General features: G+C 37.1%; 1 protein-coding gene across 5 annotated transcripts in view; it reads right to left on the minus strand.

Annotated features, from left to right (window-relative positions):
- Positions 1-21,624, minus strand: part of USP15 (ubiquitin specific peptidase 15) — a 140,522-nt gene that overhangs the window by 102,738 nt on the left and 16,160 nt on the right. For all 5 annotated transcript variants that reach the window (XR_005054182.2, XM_036992289.2, XM_036992288.2 and 2 more), the window contains exon 2: positions 8,160-8,287. Coding sequence is in view for 4 of the 5 variants with exons in the window: in XM_036992289.2 (XP_036848184.1) it covers positions 8,160-8,287 (128 nt within the window). In the remaining variant the exon portion in view is untranslated. The remainder of the gene's footprint in view (positions 1-8,159; positions 8,288-21,624) is intronic.

Raw genomic sequence — 21,624 nt, forward strand, 5'->3', positions numbered from 1 at the left:
TATTAGAACAGATGGACCTAACAGACATCTACAAAACACTCCATCCAAAAGCAAAAGGACCCACATACTTCTCAAATGAACATGAAACATTTTCAAGAATAGATCATATACTAGGCCACAAAAAGAGCCTCAGTAAATTCAAAAAGATTGAAATTATACCCACTGGCCTCTCAGACCACAAAGGTAAGAACCTAGAAATAAATTATGCAAAGAAAATGTAAAAGCCCACAAACACATAGAGGCAAAACAATATGCTCCTAAATAATCAATGGATCAATGACCAAATAAAAACAGAGATGAAACAATATATGGAGACAATGACAACAATAATTCAACACTGTAAAATCACTAGGACACAGCAAAGGCCGTACTATAGAGGGAATATATACTAAAAGGGAAGTATACTGCAGGCCTACCTCAGGAAAGAAGAACAATGCCATATGAACAGTCTAAACTCACAATTAATAAAACTAGAAAAAGAACAAATGAGGCCCAAAGAAGTAGAAAGAGGGACACGATAAAGATCAGAGCAGAAATAAATAAAAGAGAAGAATAAAACAATAGAAATAATCAATGAAAGCAGGAGCTGGTTCTTTGACAAAATTAAAAAAAACAAAATAGATAAACCCCTAGCCAGACTTACCAAGAAAAAAAGAGAGTCTACACATATAAACTGAATCAGATATGAGAAAGGAAAAATCACTAAGGATACCACAGAAATACAAAGAATTATGAGAATACTGTGAAAAACTATATGGTAACAAACTGGACAACCTAGAAGAAATCCACAACTTTCTAGAAAAATACAACCTTCCAAGGCTGACCCAGGAAGAAACAGAAAATCTGAACAGACCTATCACCATCAATGAAATTGAATTGGTAATGAAAAAACTACCTAAGAACAAAACCCCTGAATGACATGGTTCACTGCTCAATTTTATCAAACGTTTAGTGAAGACCTAATACCCATCCTCCTTAAAGTTTTCCAAAAAGTACAAGAGGAGGGAATACTCCTAAACACATTCTACAAGGCTAGCATCACTCTAAAAACAGGCAAAGACACCATAAAAAAAGAGAATTACAGACCAATATCTCTAATGAACACAGATGCAAAATTCCTCAACAAAATATTAGCAAACTGAATTAAAAAATACATCAAAAAGACCATCCATCATGATTAAGTAGGATTTATTCTAGGGATGAAAAGAGTGGTACAATATTCAAAAATCCATCAACATCATCCACCACATCAACAAAAAGAACAAGATCCACATGATCATCTCCACAGATGCCAAAAAAGCATTTCAGAAACTTCAAGATCCATTCATGATAAAAACTCTCAACAAAATGGGTATACAGGGGAAGTACCTCAACATGATAAAGGCCATATATGACAAACCCACAGCCAACATCATACTTAATAGCAAGAAGCTACAAGCTTTTCCTTAAGATTGGGAACAAGGCAAGGATGCCCACTCTCCCCACTTTTATTCAACATAGTTCTGGAGGTCATAGCCATGGCAATCAGACAACACAATGAAATAAAAGGTATCCAGATTGGTAAGGAAGAAGTTAAACTGTCACTGTTTGCAGATGATACGATATTGTACCCTAAAGAACCCACTCCAAAACTACTAGATCTAATATATGAATTCAGCAAAGTAGCAGGATACAAAATTAATACACAGAAATCTGTTGCATTCCTATACACTAACAATGAACTAGCAGAAAGAGAAATCAGGAAAACAACTGCATTCACAATTGCAGCAAAAAGAATAAAATACCTAGGAATAAACCTAACCAAGCAAGTGAAAGACCTATACCCTGAAAAGTAGAGGACACTCATCAGATAAATTAAAGAAAATACCAATAAATGGAAATACATTCCGTGCTCATGGATAGGAAGAACTAATATTGTCAAAATGGCCATCCTGCCTAAAGCAATCTACAGATTCAATGCAATCCCTATCAAAACACCAATGGCATTCTTCAATGCACTAGAGCAAATAGTTCTAAAATTCATATGGAAACACAAAAGACCTCAAATAGCTAAAGCAATCCTGAGAAGGAAGAATAAAGCTGGGGGCATCTCACCTCCCCACTTCAAGCTCTACTACAAAGCCACAGTAGTCAAGACAATTTGGTATTGGCACAAGAACAGACCCATAGACCAATGGAACAGAATACAGAGCCCAGATATAAACCCACAGATATATGATCAATTAATATCCAATAAAGGAGTCATGGACATACAATGGGGAAATGACAGCCTCTTCAACAATTGCTGTTGGCAAAACTGGACAGCTATAGGTAAAAGAATGAAACTGGATTATTGTCTAACTCCATACACAAAAGTAAACTCCAAATAGATCAAAGATCCAAATGTAAGTTATGAAACCATAAAACTCTTAGAAGAAAACAAAGGCAAAAATCTCCTGAATATAAACATGAGCAACTTCTTCCTGAATGCTTCTCCTTGGGCAACAGAAACAAAAGCAAAAATGAACAAATGGGACTACATCAAACTAAAAAGCTCCGGAACAGCAAAGGACACTATCAGCAGAACAAAACGGCATCCTACAGTATGGGAGAATATATTTGTAAATGACATATCCGACAAGGGTTGAACATTCAAAATATATAAAGAACTCACATGCTTCAACAACCAAAAAGCAAATAACCTGATTAAAAAATGAGTCGGGGATATGAACAGACAATCCTCCAGAGAAAAAATTCAGATGGCCAACAGGCACTTGAAAAGATGCTCCTCATTGCTAATCATCAGAGAAATGCAAATTAAAACCACAATGAGATATCACCTCACACCAGTTAGGATGGCCAGCATTGAAAAGACTAAGAACAACAAATGCACGTGAGCATGTGAAGAAAGGGTAACCCTCCTATACTGCTGGTGGGAATGTAAACTAGTTTCAACCATTGTGGAAAGCAATATGGAGGTTCCTCAAAAACTAAAAATGGAAATGCCATTTGACCCAGGAATTCCACTGCTAGGAATTTACCCAAAGAATACAAGTTCTCAGATTCAAAAAGACATATGCACCCCTATGTTTATTGCAGCACTACTTACAGTAGCCAAGATATGGAAGCAACCTAAGTGTCCATCAGTAGATGAATGGATAAAGAAGAGGTGGTACATATACACAATGGAATACTACTCAGCCATAAGAAACATTTGCAGCAACATGGATGGATCTGGAGGGTATTATGCTCAGTATAAGGCCAGGCAGAGAAAGACAAGTACAAAATGATTTCCCTCATTTGTGGACTATAACCACAAAGCAAAACTGAAAGAACAAAACAGAAGCAGGAACTAGCAGTTACCAAATGGGATGGGTGGGGGAGGGCATGTGGGGATGGAGGGAGAAGGGGATTGATGGGATATTATGATTATTACACATGGGGGAGACAGTGTAGTACAGCGAAGAGAAGTCGTGACTCTGTGGCATCTTACTATAATGATGGACAGTAACTGCAGTGGGCATGAGGGGGACTCGATAATATGGGTGAATGTAGTTACCACATTGCTTTTCATGTGAAACCTTCATAAGAATGTATATCAATAATGCCTTAATAAAAAAGTTGCATAAAAAAAGATATATAAGCAGCACAGGTACTGCTTCAGGTCATTAATCACTAGGGAAATGCAAATACATCAAAATGAGATACCACCACACCCAACAGGGTGCCTATAATAAAAGGACAGACAATATCAAGTATTGGAAAGGCTGTGGAGATACTGGAGCCCTCATATATTCCTGCTGGGAATGTAAAATAATGCAGCTATTTTGGAAAACAGTCTAACAGTTCCTCAAAACACGAGTTACTATATGACCTACTAATCCCAAGTCTAGATAGATAGTCATGAGAAATGAAAATACATATCTACAAAAAAATTTGTACATGAATGTTCCTTGCACCATTATTTTTAATAGATGGAAAGCAAAAAGAACTCAAATGTCCCTTAACAGATGAATGGATAAAGAGCGTATATCCATACAGTGGAAAATTATTCATCTATTAAAAGGAACGAAGTAATGATGCATGCTACATGGATGACACTTGAAAAGTTGTGCTAAGTAAAAGAATCCAAACATTAAAGGTCACATACTATATGGCTCATTTTAGATGAAATATTCACAACAGGGAAATCCAGAGACAGAATTTAGTGGTGACTAGGGCTGGTGGTCTTGAAGGGGATGAGTGATTGCTAATGGGTACAAAGTTTCTTTCTGAAGTGATGAAAATGCTGTGGAATTAGTTGGTTGTACAACTTTGTGAATATAACAAAACTGACTGATTTGTACAATTCAAAAGGATGAATTTTATTGCATGTAAATTCTATCTCAATTTTTTAGAAGCCTAGTAGGAATCTGGTTTGGAACTGTGTTGACTCTATAGACTGAAAAGCGAGAAACTTAACAATATTGAGTCTTCTGATCCATTAACATGATTTCTGTTTAATTTCTCTCAGGAAAGTCTTAATAGTTTTCTGTGTATAGCTCTTGCACATACTTTGTCAGGTTTATCTGTATTTTATATTTTTTGATGCTATAATAAGATGCATTTTAAAAAATTCATGTTAGTTTATTTCTAGTATATAAAAATACAACTGGTTTTTGAATAATGATCTTATATCCCATAAACTTATCTCACTTATTAGTCCTAATAACATTTGTCTACATGGACACAGTTGTCTCTGAATAGAGGTATTCCTTCCTCCTGAACAATCTGTATGCTTCTTGCCTTACTGCACTGGCTAGAACTCTAGCACAATGTTGGCCTGAAGAGCTTAGAGTGGACATCCTTGCCTTTTTGCTGACTTTAGAGGGAAAGTATTCAGTGTTTAACCACTGAGTATGTCACCTGTGGTTTTTTGCAGATTATGAGGTTATCATCCATTATGAGGTTGAGGAAGTTTCCTTCTATTTCACTCTTGTATTATCTTTTAAATATATATATTTCTGTATGGTTTCATAGTATGAGTAGGGAAGTATTCTCTGGAACAGTTTTATAGACTTGTATAACTGCTCCCTTACATGTTTAAGAAAATTCACCAGTGGCACAATTTGGGTGTGACATTTTCCTTGTAGTAAAGTTTTTAAGCTAAAATTTCTTTAATTATTATACGACTATTCAGGCAATCTGTTCTTTTGGAATAAGCTTATCTTGATAGTTTTCATCTTTCAAGGAATTTGTCTTTTTGACTGTATTTGTTGAACTTAATGGCATCAAGTTCCTAATATTCCTTTGTCCTTTTAATACTTGTAGATTCTGTACTGATATTACCACTCTTGTTCCTGATGTTGGTAACTGTGTCTTCTTTTTCTTGTGATATTAGTCAACTTTATTATCTTGACAAAGAATCGTTTTTTTTATAATTAACATAAAATACTACATTAGCTTCAGGAAGAACCGGTTTTTAGTTTCATTGATTTTCTCCATTTTTCTTTTTAATTTCTGTTCTGAACTTATTATTTCCTTTCTTCTACTTACTTTAATTTGATATTATCTTTAGTTTCTTGAGAAAAACAAAGATGACTGATATGACATCTTTTTATTCTTTATAGGTGTTCAGGGACATAAAATCTCATCTGCATACTATTTAGCTGCCTTCCACAAATTTTGATATGTTGTGTTTTCATCTTCAATTTCACTTTTGAGCTCTTCTTTGACCCATGGGCTATGCAGAAGTGTATTGGTTTCCAAATATCTGAAGATTTTTCAACTATCCTGCTATTATTAACCTCTAATTTATTCCAAGGTATTAAGAGAGTACGTGATTTGAATCCTTTTAACTTTGTTGAGACAGGTTTTATGATCCACAATATGGCTTATCTTAATATTCCATGTACATGTTTGAAAAGATTTTTTCATTCTGCTGTTATTCAGTTGAATGTTCTATAAATGTCAATTAGGTCAGATAGGTTGACAGTATTGCTCATTTCTATATTATTATGAATTTTCTTTCTACACATTTTCTACCACTTACAGAAAGATGAGTATTGAAATATCCATGATATAATTGTAGATAATTTTATATTTCTCCTTGAAGTTCTATCAGCTTTTGTTTCACATATTTTCAAGCTATGTAAGTATATATTTCAGATTATTAGATCTTCTTAATGAAGTGTCCTGGAATATTTATTGTTATAAAGTGACCTTTTATATGTGGTAATGCTCCTTCTTCTGAAATGTAATGTCTGATTTTGTCTGTGTTAGCACATGTATTAGTTTTCCATTGCTGCAAACAAATTATCATTGCAGCTTAGAACAATACCCATTTAATATCTCACAATTCTGTGGGTCAGAAGTTCAGGTGGGCTCAACTGGGTTCTTTACTTAGGGTATCACAAGGTAGAAATCAAGATGTCAGACAGGCTGGTCTCCTATCTGAAGGCTCTGGGGAAGAAACTGCTTATAAGCACATTCACGTTATTGGCAGATTCAGGATTTCATGCAGGTCTGAGGTCCCCGATTCCTTGCTGGCTGTGGGTCCAGGGCACCTCTCTATTCCTAGAAGATGCCTACTCAGGTGGTGCCTTTCATTTTCAAACCAGTAATGATGCACCTAGTACTTGTCATGCTTTCAATCTCTGACTTCTTCCACCAGCCAGAGAAAACTCTCTGCACATGTGATTAGATTAAGCTCACTGGGATAATATCTCTTTTGCCATGTAACATAAACATGGGAATGATAACTCATCCTGTATACAGGTTCTACCCACACCCAAAAGGGATATAATTGAGAATGAGGGTAATTGGGAGTCAGTCTTAGAATTCTGCTTACCACACCATTGGCATATCTTTTTCAGTATCTTAATCTATTTGTATCTTTATATTTAAAGCATATTTCTTATAGACAATATATAGTTGGGACTTATTTTTTTATTCAATATTATAATCTCTACCTCCACCTCTAATTGGGGTCTTTACATTTATTGTGATCATTCACAGAGCTGGGTTTATATCCACCACTTTGCTTTTGTTTGGCATTTGTTTAATTTGTTCTTTGTTCCTTTTTTCCACTAATTTTTTTTAAAAACATTGATAATTCTCCTCATTATGCATTATCATATTTTTCTGCTGTTTTTGCATGTCAGGTTGTATCTAAAACATTACAGATTTTATCATGTTGGATGCTGGATATTTTTGTATTTATAGGAACTTGTATTTTGTTCTGAGATGTAGTTAAGTTACATGGGAATAGTGTTATGCTTTCACATAAAAGAACAAGAGGATTAATTTTGCCCTATTAGAGAGGCAGAACTGTTCTCAGTAGAATACCCCAAGAATTAAAGGTTTTTCCACTCTGGCTATTGTTCTTGGTCCTAAGTGAATGCCAATTATTGTTCCCTCTGATTATTTGGGTGTTCTTTCCCTGGACTGCAGCTTCCTCACATGCATGCACTGATCAACAGTCAGCTGAAGATTTGAGAGAGACCCTGTGTTTATCTTTAGGTTTCTCTCTCTCTCTCTCTCTCTCTCTCTCTGTACTGGTTGTTTCTCTCTGGTACTCTGCCATGAAAATTCTGGCAACCTTGCTCTCCCTGGACTCCTAACTCTTTCTTCAATTAAGGGAGACTGCTGTGCTCTGCATGGGTTTCCTCTTCTGTGCTATGCCTTGAAAACTCTATAAATGCAGTAAGCTAAGTCAATACCAGGGCTCACCTCATTTATTACCAATCTCTCAAGGATTACTGTTCTTTGTTGCCTGATATCCAATGTTTTGAGAAACACTGCTTCACATACTTTGTTAAAATTTTAGTTCATTCAGGTGGAAGAGTAAATCCAGTCCCTGTTACTGCATCCTGGCCAGAAATGGAAGTTCTGGTATTTATGTTTTATTCTCTTTAAATATAATGAGAGGTATAGAAAGGCTGGCAGTAGTAAGGGTCATAGAAGATTAATGCAAAAATTCAGAAATATAAATATGTACCGGTGCTCCCTAACTTAAAATGGGTCATGATACAGGATAACTAATTTTGATAGAATGATTGAGTTCATAGGTCAAATCTATAATACAAAGACATTTCTAATTTCTTAATTTATTTGCATTAACATTCCCCCTATTACACATATTGACTATAACACACTGAAGTGAATACATTATAAGTTGACTGAAGGAAGTAAATAATAACCTTTGAGAAGTCCAGAGTTATCAATGGGTCCAGGATATACATTTTGATCTCCCATCTGGTATTTGTCCCAACTGTCAAAGCCAACATATTTTTTCCACTGCTTGAACCAGCGACTATCAACTAGGTACCTGAAAAAGAAAAAAACAGGAAGGAATATACCTGGAACTATAGGAATAGCAAAAAGCTGTCTATTTTTGACATTTCATTTTATATTAAACTGTGTACTACTTCAAAGGATTATTGAGAGTAACTGTAATCTCAGTATTTGGAAGAAAAATACTTCACTTATGTTAAGTATTACTTCTACTGTTCTCTAAGTTTCTATTATTTGAGGGCAAGCATTAACACACATTAAAAAGAAAAATCCTTAACATAAACATTTAAAAACATCCAAGCAATAGCTATTCAATTGAATATTTGTCAACTGAACAAAAATTAAAATGGTAATACAAATAAAACAAATTTAAAGTGCAATATGATAAAATATAAAGAAATCTGAAAATGGCTCTTTTGCCAAAAACTTACAAATATAGTATGTTAATTTTATATACCTATCTTTTTGGGGGTAAGGAAAGTAGATTATTAAAGGTTTGCAAGAGATTATAATAATTATAATCAGTTTTAAAAGTCTCTAAAAATAATTAGCTTCTTTACCAACAAAAGTTAGTAATAATAATAATACTGTCTCCAATTGCTTCTCAAAATGTAGTAAAATCTGCTGGAGCAAAAAGGTTTTGTTTTCTTATTGATTTCAGAAGCGCGATACACCAAATAGTATAAGCATTACTGAAATTATATCCGTTCCTTATTTTCAAATCCCATTAGATGACCAATAACAGAAAAAATAATGGTATTCTAGGAAGGAAAGCATGAAAAAGCATAAACCTAAAAAACTTTACAAATTTATTCTGAGTATAGTAAACATACTATGATACTGCTTTGCTACTGATTCATAATTATTTTAGAATCTTTTCCAGGAACATTTTCCCACATTAAACCAGGTTCAATCACAAAATCAAAAGTAAAGGTTAAAACCCATGTGTGTAATAATATAGGTAGCCACCTTTTTTAGGAGATCACCATCCCAATGTTTCTGTGCTTACTAAGTGTAGCTCTATAGGAATGAAAACCTAGAGTTACATCTGAAAATTTCTGAAGTGAAGGCACAAAACTAACAAAACTCCACAATTCTTAAAGAATATTCATCAGTGGTTTAATTCCCTAAAAGTCGGTATTGCAGAATTATTACATGCCAGTACTCCAAACTCACTGTCAGGGTTATACAACTGAAGGCTCCCAAATCACAGAATTTCGATTTATGAGAAAACAAAAGTTGAAAAACTAAGTCTTAAGAAAACCCACTATCTAGAATAAATGGACTACACTAAGCAACAGTTTTACATTAAATTGATAATAAAGAAATTATACTCAATTGTATACCATCCAGTAAAAAAATCCTGGACTCTTTCTCCCTTGCAATTTAAACAATATATTCAGACATTTCATTTCCTGTCTTTACTAAAAAAACAAACAAACCATGTCATATGTACTAAATGGCTTTTCCTCAATTCCTTTCACCTATTTCTCTATCATTGTGCCACTTTCATAGTGTACTAATTACTTAAATCTTGATATTTTGTAGGGCAAGTTCCTTCAGCTTTCTGTTGCAAATTGTCTCAGCTATTCTTCGCCATTTGCTCTTCCACATGAATTTTAGAATCAGTTTTAATGAAGTTCCACACACAAAAAAAAAACCACAAGATTTTTTCTTCTTCTTCTTTTCACTTAATTTTTTTTGGTATCATTATCTACAATTACATGAGGAACATTATGTTTACTAGACTCCCCCCTTCAACAAGTTCGCCCCATATACCCCATTAGTCACTGTCCATCAGCGTAGTTAGATGCTGTAAAATCACTACTTGTCTTCTCTGTGTTGCGCAGGCCTCCCCGTGCCCCCACCCATATTATACATGCTAATTGTAAGGCCCCCTTTCTTCTTCCCCCCTTCTCCGTCCCTTCCTGCCCATCCTCCCCAGTCCTTTTCCCTTTGGTAACTGTTAGTCCTTTCTTGGGTTCTGTGAGTCTGCTGCCGTTCTTTGTTCCTTCAGTTTTTCCCTTGTTCTTATATTCCACATATGAGTGAAATCATTTGGCACTTGTCTTTCTCTGCCTGGCCTATTTCACTGAGCATAATACCCTCTAGCTCCATCCATGTTGTTGCAAATGGTAGGATCTGTTTTCTTCTTATGGCTGAATAATATTCCATTGTGTATATGTACCACCTCTTCTTTATCCATTCATCTACAGATGGACCCTTAGGTTGCCTCCATTTCTTGGCTATTGTAAACAGTGCTGCGATAAACATAGGGGTGCATGTCTTTTTCAAACTGGGCTGTTGCATTCTCCGGGTAAATTCCTAGGAGTGGGATTCCTGGGTCAAATGGTATTTCTATTTGAGCTTTTTGAGGAACCTCCATACTGCTTTCCACAATGGTTGAACTAATTTACATTTCCACCAGCTCTGTAGGAGGGTTCCCCTTTCTCCACAACCTCGACAACATTTGTTGTCTTTTGGATGGTGGTGATCCTTACTGGTGTGAGGTGATATCTCACTGTGGTTTTAATTTGCATTTCTCTGATGACTAGTGATGTGGAGCATCTTTTCATGTGTCTGTTGGCCATCTGAATTTCTTCTTTGGAGAACTGTCTGTTCAGCTCCTCTGCCCATTTTTTAGTTGGATTGTTCACTTTTCATTTGTTGAGGTGCGTGAGCTCTTTATATATTTTGGATATCAACCCTTTATAGGATCTGTCATTTATGAATATATTCTCCCATACTGTAGGATGCTATTTTGTTCTACTAATGGTGTCCTTCGCTGTACAGAAGCTTTTCAGCTTGATAAAGTCCCACTTGTTCATTTTTGTTTTTGTTTCCCTTGCCTGGGGAGATATGTTCATGAATAAGTTGCTCATGTTTATGCCCAAGAGATTTTTGCTTATGTTTTTTTCTAAGAGTTTTATGGTTTCATGGCTTACATTCAGGTCTTTGATCCATTTTGAATTTACTTTTGTGTATGGGGTTAGACAGTGATCCAGTTTCATTATCTTACATGTAACTGTACAGTTTTACCAACACCAGCTGTTGAAGAGGCTGTCATTTCCCCATTGTATGTCCATGGCTCCTTTATCATATATTAATTGACCATATATGTTTGGGTTAATGTCTGGAGACTCTATTCTGTTCCAGTGCTCTGTGACTCTGTTCTTGTGCCAGTACCAAATTGTCTTGATTACCTTGGCTTTATAGTAGAGCTTGAAGTTGGGGAGCGAGATCCCTCCCACTTTACTCTTCCTTCTCAGGATTGCTTTGGCTATTCGGGGTCTTTGGTGGTTCCATATGAATTTTAGAACCGTGTTCCAGTTCGTTGATGAATGCTGTTGGTAATTTGATAGGGATTGCATTAAATCTGTAGATTGCTTTGGGGAGGATGGCCATTTTGACAATATTAACTCTTCCTAACCAAGAGCATGGGATGAGTTTCCATTTGTTAGTGACCTCTTTAATTTCTCTTAAGAATGTCTTGTAGTTTTTGTGGTATCGGTCTTTCACTTCCTTGGTTAGGTTTATTCCTAGGTTTTTTTTTTTTTGATGCCATTGTGAATGGAACTGTTTTCCTGGTTTCTCTTTCTATTGGTTCATTGTTAGTGTATAGGAAAGCCTCAGATTTCTGTGTATTAATTTGTATCCTGCAATGTTGCTGTATTTAGATATTAGTTCTAGTAGTTTTGTAGTGGAGTCTTTAGGGTTTTTTATGTACAGTATTATGTCATCTGCAAATAGTGACAGTTTGACTTCTTTTTTACACATCTGGATTCCTTGTATTTCTTTGTTTTGTCTAATTGCTGTGGCTAGGAATTCCAGTACTATGTTGAATAACAGTGGGGAGAGTGGGCATCTCTGTCTTGTTCCAGATCTTAGAGGAAAAGCTTTCAGCTTTTCGCTGTTCAGTATGATGTTGGCTGTGGGATTTTCATATATGGCCTTTATTATGTTGAGGTACTTGCCCTCTACACCCATTTTGCTGAGAGTTTTTATCATGAATGGATGTTGAATTTTGTTGAATGCTTTTTCAGCATCCACGGAGATGATCATGTGATTTTTGTCCTTTTTATTGTTTATGTGATGGATGATGTGGATGGATTTTCGAATGTTGTACCATCCTTGCATCTCTGAGATGAATACTACTTGATCATGGTGTATGACCTTCTTTGTTGAGTATTTTTGCATCTATGTTCATTAGGGATATTGGTCTGTAATTTTCTTTTTTGGTGGGGTCTTTGCCTGGTTTTGGTATTAGGGTGATGCTGGCTTCATAGAATGAGTCTGGAAGTATTCCCTCTTCTACTATTTTTTGGAATACTTTTAAGAGAATGGGTATTATGTCTTCTCTGTATTTCTGTTAAAACTTTGCGGTAAATCCATCTAGCCCGGGAGTTTTGCTCTTGTGTAGTTTTTTGATTACTGATTCAATTTCTTTGCTGGTAATTGGTCTGTTTAGATTTTGTGTTTCTTCCTTGGTCAGTCTTGGAAGGGTGTATTTTTCTGGGAAGTTGTCCATTTCTTCTAGGTTTTCCAGCTTGTTAGCATATAGTTTTTTTGTAGTATTCTCTAGTAATTCTTTGTATTTCTGTGGGGTCCGTCATGATTTTCCCTTTCTCATTTCTGAATCTGTTGATGTGTGTAGATTCTCTTCTTCTCTTAATAAGTCTGGCTAGGGGCTTATCTATTTTGTTCATTTTCTCAAAGAACCAGCTCTTGGTTTCATTGATTTTTTTTCTATTCTTTTATTCTTCCCTATTTTATTTATTTCTTCTCTGATCTTTATTATATCCCTCCTTCTGCTGACTTTAGGCCTCATTGCTCTTCTTTTTCCAGTATCGATAATTGTGACATTAGACCATTCATTTGGGATTGTTCTTCCTTCTTTAAATATTCCTAGATTGCTATATACTTTCCTCTTAAGACTGCTTTCACTGTGTCCCACAGAAGTTGGAGCTTTGTGTTGTTGTTGTCATTTGTTTCCATATATTACTTGATCTCTATTTTGATTTGGTCATTGATCCATTGATTATTTAGGAGCATGTTGTTAAGCCTCCATGTGTTTGTGAGCCTTTTTGTTTTCTTTGTAGAATTTATTTCTAGTTTTATACCTTTGTGGTCTGAGAAGTTGGTTGGTAGAATTTCAATCTTTTTGAATTTACTGAGGCTCTTTTTGTGGCCTAGTATGTGGTCTATTTTGGAGAATGTTCCATGTGCACTTGAGAAGAATGTGTATCCTGCTGCTTTTGCATGTAGAGTTCTATAGATGTCTATTAGGTCCATCTTTTCTAGTGTGTTGTTCAGTGCCTCTGTGTCCTTACTTATTTTCCGTCTGGTGGATCTGTCCTTTGGAGTGAGTGGTGTGTTGAAGTCTTCTAAAATAAATGCATTGCATTCTATTTCCTCCTTTAATTCTGTTAGTGTTTGTTTCACATATGTTGGTGCTCCTGTATTGGGTGCATATATATTTATAATGGTTATATCATCTTGTTGGATGACCCCTTTTTCATTCTATAATGTCCCTCTTTATCTCTTGTTACTTTCTTTGTTTTGAAGTCTACTTTGTCTGATACTAGTAACACCTGCCTTTTTCTTTTTGTTGTTTGCATGAAATATCTTTTTCCATCACTTGACTTTTAGTCTGTGCATGTCTTTGCGTTTGAGGTGAGTCTCTTGTAAGCAGCATATAGATGGGTCTTGCTTTTTTATGCATTCTATTACTTTGTGTCTTTTTGATTGGTGCATTCAGTCCATTTACATTTAGGGTGATTATTGAAAGATATTTACTTATTGCCATTGCAGGCTTTAGATTTTTGGTTACCAAAGGTTCAAGGTTAGGTTCTTTACTATCTTACCATCTAAGTTCACTCACTTATTGGGCTATTATAAACACAGTCTGATGATTCTTTATTTCTCTCCCTTCTTATTTCTCCTCCTCCATTCTTTGTATGTTAGGTGTTTTTTTTGTGTGTGTGTTCTTTGGTGTTTCCTTTGACTGCTTTTGTGGGTAGTTGATTTTATTTTTTTGCCTTTAGTTTAGTACTTGGTTGGACTTTCTTTGCTATGATTTTATTTTCTCTGGTGACATCTATTTAGTCTTAGTAGTGCTTCCATCTAGAGCAGTCCCTCTAAAATACCCTGTAGAGGTGGTTTGTGGGAGGCAAATTCCCTCAATTTTTGTTTGTCTGGGAATTGTTTAATCCCTCCTTCATATTTAAATGATAATCGTGCTGGATACAGTATCCTTGGTTCAAGGCCCTTCTGTTTCATTGCATTAAATATATCATGCCATTCTCTTCTGGTCTTTAAGGTTTCTGTTGAGAAGTCTGATGATAACCTGATGGGTTTTCCTTCAGGTGACCTTTTTTCTCTCTCTGCCTGCATTTAATACTCGGTCCTTGTCTTTGATCTTTGCCATTTTAATTATTATGTGTCTTGGTGTTATCCTCCCTGCGTCCCTGTGTTGGGAGTTCTGTGTGCTTCTGTGGTCTGAGAGGCTATTTCCTCCCCCACTTTGGGGAAGTTTTCAGCAATTATTTCTTCAAAGACACTTTCTATCCCTTTTTCTCTCTCTTCTTCTTCTGGTACCCCTATAATGCGGATATTGTTCCGTGTGGATTGGTCACACAGTTCTCTTAATATTCTTTCATTCCTGGAGATCCTTTTATCTCCCTCTGCGTCAACTTCTCTGCGATCCTGTTCTCTGATTTCTATTCCATTAATGGCCTTTTGCATCTCATCCATTCTGCTTTTAAGTCCTTCCAGAGATTGTTTTATTTCTCTATTCTCCCTCCTTAGCTCTTGTGTATTTCTCTGCAAGTCCATCAGCATGATTATGACCTTTATTTTGAATTCTTTTTCAGGAAGATTGGTTAAATCTCTCTCCCCAGAGTCCCTTTCAGGGGAGGATGTCTGCTTTATTCTGGACTGGATCAAATTCTTCTGCCTTTTCATGGCAATAGAGGTAGTCATAGGCAGTTGGCGCATGTGTCAGCTGGGAAAATCAAGTTCCTTTGCACTTGCTCCTGGCCTTCCTTTCTTGGGAGAACAGCGACCCCTAGTGGCTTGTGCTGGGCAGTTTCTCACAGACAGGGTCTCTGATTCTTTCCTGGCCACTGTGGAGTAAGCTCCGCGTGGCTGCTGTGGGCCTGGTCGGGCTCAGGCTGCTGCTCTGCTATGGCAGGGCTGTGCTGGAGGGGAAACGGAGGGAGGCTGTTTATTGCCGTGAGGGGCCTCAGAGCTGCCCTGCTGCCCCAGGGGTTAGTGCACCTGGAGTTCTCCGGGATTCCCAGCTGCTGGGCTGAGTGTGCTGGGATGCTTCCATCCAGCTGTGGGGCTCCTGCCCCTTTAAGACTTTCAAAAAGCACTGGCTTTTCTTTTGTTCCAGAAGTGCCGGCTGTGGGGACCCTCTCACAAGTTTTACTGTTCTGTTTCTCTAGTATCCAGCACACCACGCACTGTATGTCTGCGCTCCCAGTGTGGATGACTAGGGCTGGGTATTTAGCAATCCTGGGCTCCCTCTCCCTCCCCGCTCCGACTCCTCTCCTCCTGCCAGGAGCTGGGGTGAGGGGCACTCAGGTTCCACCAGGCTGTGGCTTGTATCTTACCCCCTTCGTGAGGCCCTGGGTTCTCTCAGGTGTAGATGTAGCCTGGCTGTTGTCCTGTATCTTCTGGTCTCTGTTTTAGGAATAGTTGTATTTGTTGTATTTTCAAGAATATATATGTTTTGGGGAGGAGATTTCCACTGTCCTATTCATGCCTCCCTCTTGGCTCCTCCTTAAAACCCCAAGATTTTGATTGGAATTGTGTTGACCTTATATATTTACAGTAATACTATAATTTAAAATGTCATTTATAAAACTTACATTAAAAACTATTTGTGGAATACTATCAAAATTGTATTTATACTTATTTAAAAGGTATTTCTAAAAGATGGGGTTTTATGTCCCTAAGTATTTAATAAATCCTTTATAGAGTTATAGTAGAGGTTTATACTGGGTGGTATTCATCTGCCATTAGATTTCTAGTTCAACTCTCTTTTCTACATCGTGAAGTGTAAGAAAGGAGACTGGTTTGATGATTATTTAGCTGCTTTTAACACTACCTTCAAATGAAAAGGGCCTTCAAATTTCCATTATAGGCCACCTCTATCATGCAGAACTTTGTGGTAATGAAACATGAGTGAAGTACAAAGGAGTATTTCACTCCACATTGCTAATTATGAGGGAAATGCAAATTAAAACCACAATGAGATATCACCTCACACCAGTCAGGATGGCCAACATTGAGAAGACAAGAAACAACAAATGCTAGCAAGGATGCGCAGAAAGGGGAACCCTGCTATACTGTTGGTGGGAATGTATTTTAGTTCAACCAATGTGGAAAGCAATATGGAGGTTCCTCAAGAAACTAAACACAGAAATACCATTTGACCCAGGAATTCCACTTGTAGGAATTTACCTGAAGAAAACAAGCTCCCTGATTCCCAGAGACATAAGCACCTCTATGTTTATCACAGCACTATTTACAATAGCCAAGATATGGAAGCAACTTAAGTGTCCATCAGCAGATGAAGGGATAAAGAGGTGGTACATATACACAATGAAATATTATTCAGCCATAAGAAGAAAACAAGCCCTACCATTTGCAACAACATGGATGCAGCTAGAGGGTATTATGATCAGTGAAATAAGCCAGGCAGAGAAAGATAAGTACAAAACGATTTCCCTCATTTATGGAGTATAAAAACAAAGCCAAACTGAAGGAACAAAACAGCAGCAAACTCACAGACTCCAAGAACAGACTAGTGGTTACCAAAGGGAAGAGGTTGGGAAAGGTAGGTGGGGAGGGAGGGAGAAGGGGATTAAGAGGCATTATGATTAGCACACATAATATAGGTAGGTCACGGGGAAGGCAGCACAGCATGGAGAAGACAAGTAATGACTCTATAGCATCTCACTGCGCTGATGGACAGTGACTGCAATGGGTGTGGTGGGGTGTTTGATAACACAGTTGAATGTTGTAACCACAATGTTGCTCATGTGAAGCCTTCATAAGATTGTTTATCAATGATAACTTAATAATAGGAGTAAAATAGGAAAAAAGAATAGGAGTATTTCTGATAAATATAATGTGTAGTCTTCTTAGGTGTACCCAAGAACAAGAACAGTATTAGGTGAAGTGAACAAATGAAAAAATTTTATCTGAAGACATTTACATGGATTTGCTGTAAAAACTCTACTCATCTGCTAAAATCTCAACATTCCTCACTTTGAACTGAAAAAAGCCTCTAACAGAATCAATAGCTCACAAAGACTACAAATAAGAGAACAAAGACCTGAATTTACACATTTTCAACAGCACCTTAATCCTTGGTATGCTATTAGGATCCAAAGGGTCAAATATAAGCTTCTGAGTTTTTTTTCTTTAATAGCTATAACAATTTGTAAGGATTAGTATTTCATGACTTTTATTCCCTAATCTTTACAAATCGTTATATAACTATGATTTTAGGATGAAGTCTAAAATCCTTAACATTGCCTAAAAGCTCTCTTACTTTCCTTACTTTCTCAACAGGTACCATTTTTCTTTACGCTGAAATCTAACTACAAGAGCCTTCCTTCAGCTCCTGGACACATTTTCAGTCTTGTGGCTCTTTCTGACCAGAATATTCTCCTATTGCTCTCAACACCTAGTTAACCCCTATCATCTTTGAGATAGCCTAAATGTCACTTTCTCAGGAAATACTTCCAAAGGCCTTTCCCCAATTCCTTTCACACAGTTTGGGAAAGGAAAACCACCATGGCAATCTCAGCTTATAAGATGTCAAGGCTCCTTATTAAATTATAGAATCACTTTTAAACAATATTTTAGCTTTACTCTTAGACCAGGCTTATACTCCTAAGCTTTAATATATTAGCTCATTTATTCCTTTAACTACCCAATAAAATAGGTACTAGTACAATTTCATAGGCACAAAGAGACAAGAACCAGACTCATGTTTATGTGTAACTATGATATATGCCAAAAGTATCATTACAAACTAGAGAGGTAAGATCTAGCTATGTATATGTAAAAAATGAACTAGAGCTCTACCTTACATACGTAGTCAGTTCTACTCTAATGGTCACTTCGAAACTTAAACATGATTGCTACATTAGGGAACAATAACACAAATGTCAATTCTTAAGTACTACTTCATCCACAAGCAGGAACAGGACTAGGGTGAGGAAAGTGAGATGCCTAGGAACCTAGCAGGAAGTGCCTTGTTAAATTTTGCACCCTAGATGTCTTGCTTGCCTTACCCTGGTCCTAACTCAAACACCGCCAGGTCATTGTAGAAAACTACCCAGCTGTCCTGGGACTCATAGGAATACACAAAAAAGACACACTTCAAACATCTACCTAAACTAATGCATGTTATGAGCTACACTCACCACATCTGCTGTTACCAGTGCTTGGTGGATTTCAGGTAACCGTCCTTCCACAAGTTCACAATAACTCACAAGCTACAACTCTTCTCAATACCTCTTCCACAAGTCAACTTCATCTTTTGCAAAGTGAAAACATTATTGTGGTATTTATGTATTTCTTAACCATTTAACATATAGAAAAAGGTGCTATTTTTATTATCTTTTTTTAAAGAAATGTATCAGTAACAAAAATATTTTGAGTGTTATGCCCTAAACCCATTTTTCTCTTATGCTTTGTGGTTTACATTACATGAGTTTGCATATAACAGTGATTTTTAGGAACACATGCTGTGTTACAGCCAAGCGGTACAAAAATTACAGTTGGATTAAAAACATAAACATGAAAGCAAAAGTATAACTTTTAAAAAAGATGGGAGAAAATCCTTGTTACCTCAGAATATAGGAAGTTAAGACAAAATGCAAAAAAAACTTAGTTGATAAACTTGCCTAGGTTAAAATGAAAGGCTCCTGTTCAACAAACATACCACCAAGTAAAGAGTTAAGGTAGAGTAGGAAAAATACCTGTACTGCACATAACTAACAAAGGATCAGAATACATGAAGAATTCCTTTATGTGAATGAACAAGAGAAAGAAAGCAAGAAGGAAAGAAGGAAAAGAAAAGGAAAGAAGGAAAAAGAAAGAAAAAAAGGGAAATTTACATCACATACAAAGTGTCAACATTATTATGTGTGGAGAAGTTGTGTAGCAATACACTCATGTACTTCTATGGAAATGTAATCTGGAACCCTCACTGCAGAAAGTACTTTGGCAATATCCATTAAAGATAAAGATGCCCTACAGAAACTCCTGCCCTTATTTATAAGAATACAAACATAAGAATATATATTGCAACATAATTTGTTAAGAAAAAATAGGAAAAAATTGAATATCCATTATTCATACCAAGAAATACTACACAAAAATTGGAAGTGAAAAATACATCTATGTGTATTAACATGGATAAATCTTAAAACTACAATGCTGAACAATAAAAAACCAAGTTGCAAAAGGATACATGTTATAAAAATACATTAACATAGGTATGCACACAATGCAACTACAGAAAATTTTAAAACATACTAAATGCATATTATTTACAGATCCATGCATATATAATAAAGTATAAATAGATTTAAGATGGCGGTCTGAGAGGTGAGACAGAGAATTCCACCCAAAACCACAAATAGTGTGAAAATATAGTTAATACAACTAGCCCTAAAGCAGCAACAAGAAAGAAGGCTGCACCAGAGTGCATACAGACCTCAGGAACAGAGCAGACCTCACAAACAGAGCAGACCTCACACAATAGGGTAAAATACAAAAGCCTTGATCCGGGAGGATCCAAACCCTTCCCCTATCCAAGCTCACCGGCAGGTGGAAGAGAAACGGAGTAGGGAGGGAGTGGAAGCCAAAGACTGCTGAACACCAGCCCTGGAATTCCATTTTGGACCACAGACCTACACTGTGTGGTGCTCTGGAGGTTGCTGGGGCTGGGGAGCTGGGACAGGCTGAGTACCTGAAAGACTGAGATTCTGGTTGTTTGTGGAGCATGGGGATCAACATCCGGCCACTCTGGGACAAAGGAAATGCAGGTGGTCTGAGAGGCTTCCTAGCTGTGACAGGGCTGCTGAAGGGGTGGGGTTTGCATGGAGCTTGCTGTGCGGGACAAGAGATAGGTGGACAAGGTTCTCTGGGCGCACTCTGCCCAGCAGGTGGGGAACATTGAGGAACTTCAGGCGCCCCATCTTCCTGGCTGCCTACTCAGCTCCAAGGCCCCCCACTGTGATATGCAGCCTGCTGCACCTTCCTACTGGCCTGCTAGCATCTGCTCGCAAACCGGCAGTCACTGCACTGATGTCAGGCCAGTGGGAGGGAGGCCGTGCCTACAACAGCTAGAGACACCAAGCACAGAGGCTTACACCTGTGTACTTGGTCCCCTGGCTCTGACACTGGAGATAGGCACTGCAGCCGGGAAGCAGGAAACAACTCTTTCCTGTGCCCAGGCACCAGCACCACTCCCATACAACCCTCAACCTCACTCTAGGGGCTGAGCAGCTCCAGAGACTGGAGCTCCTGGACACTAGAGGGCACCACATAGAATTATGAAACTAGGAACCTGGCTGAGACCAAAACATTACAAACCCCAGAAAAAGGGCCAAATGAAACTGAATTCACCAATCTTCCTGAAAGAGAGTTTAAAATAAAAATCATAAACATAACTCATGGAGGTAAATAAAAATTTTCAAGAACTCAGGAACAAATTTAAGACGGAGATTCAATAATTAAGAAATTCCATATCTGAAATGAAACATACAATGGAGGAACTTACAAGCAGATTAGATGTAATAGAAGAGATGGTAAATAGGACAGCAATTAGAGAACAGGAATACAAAGAAGCTGAGGTACAGAGAGAAAAAAGGATGTCTAGGAAAGAAAGAATATTGAAAGGACTCTGTGACCAATCCAAACGGAACAATATCCGCATTATAGGGATACCAGAAGAAGAAGAGAGAGAAAAAGGGGAAGTGTTATTGAGGAGGTAATTGTTGGAAACTTCCCTGATCTGGGGAAGGAGATAGTCTCTCAAGCCATGGAGGTACACAGATCTCCCAACACAAGGGACCCATGGAAGACAACATCAAGACATATAATAATTAAAATGGCAAAGATCAAGGATAAGGACAGACTTTTAAAAGCAGCTAGAGAGAGAAAAAAGATCACATACAAAGGAGAACCCATCAGGCTATCATCATATTTCTCAACAGAAACTTTACAGGCAAGAAGGGAGTAGAATGATATATTTAATGTAATGAAGCAGAAGGGCCTTAGACCAAGAATACTCTAGCCAGCAAGGTTATTGTTTAAATTTGAAGGAGGGACTGAACAATT

This window comes from Manis javanica, chromosome 10 (assembly GCF_040802235.1).
Source record: "Manis javanica isolate MJ-LG chromosome 10, MJ_LKY, whole genome shotgun sequence".
NCBI lineage: Eukaryota > Metazoa > Chordata > Mammalia > Pholidota > Manidae > Manis > Manis javanica.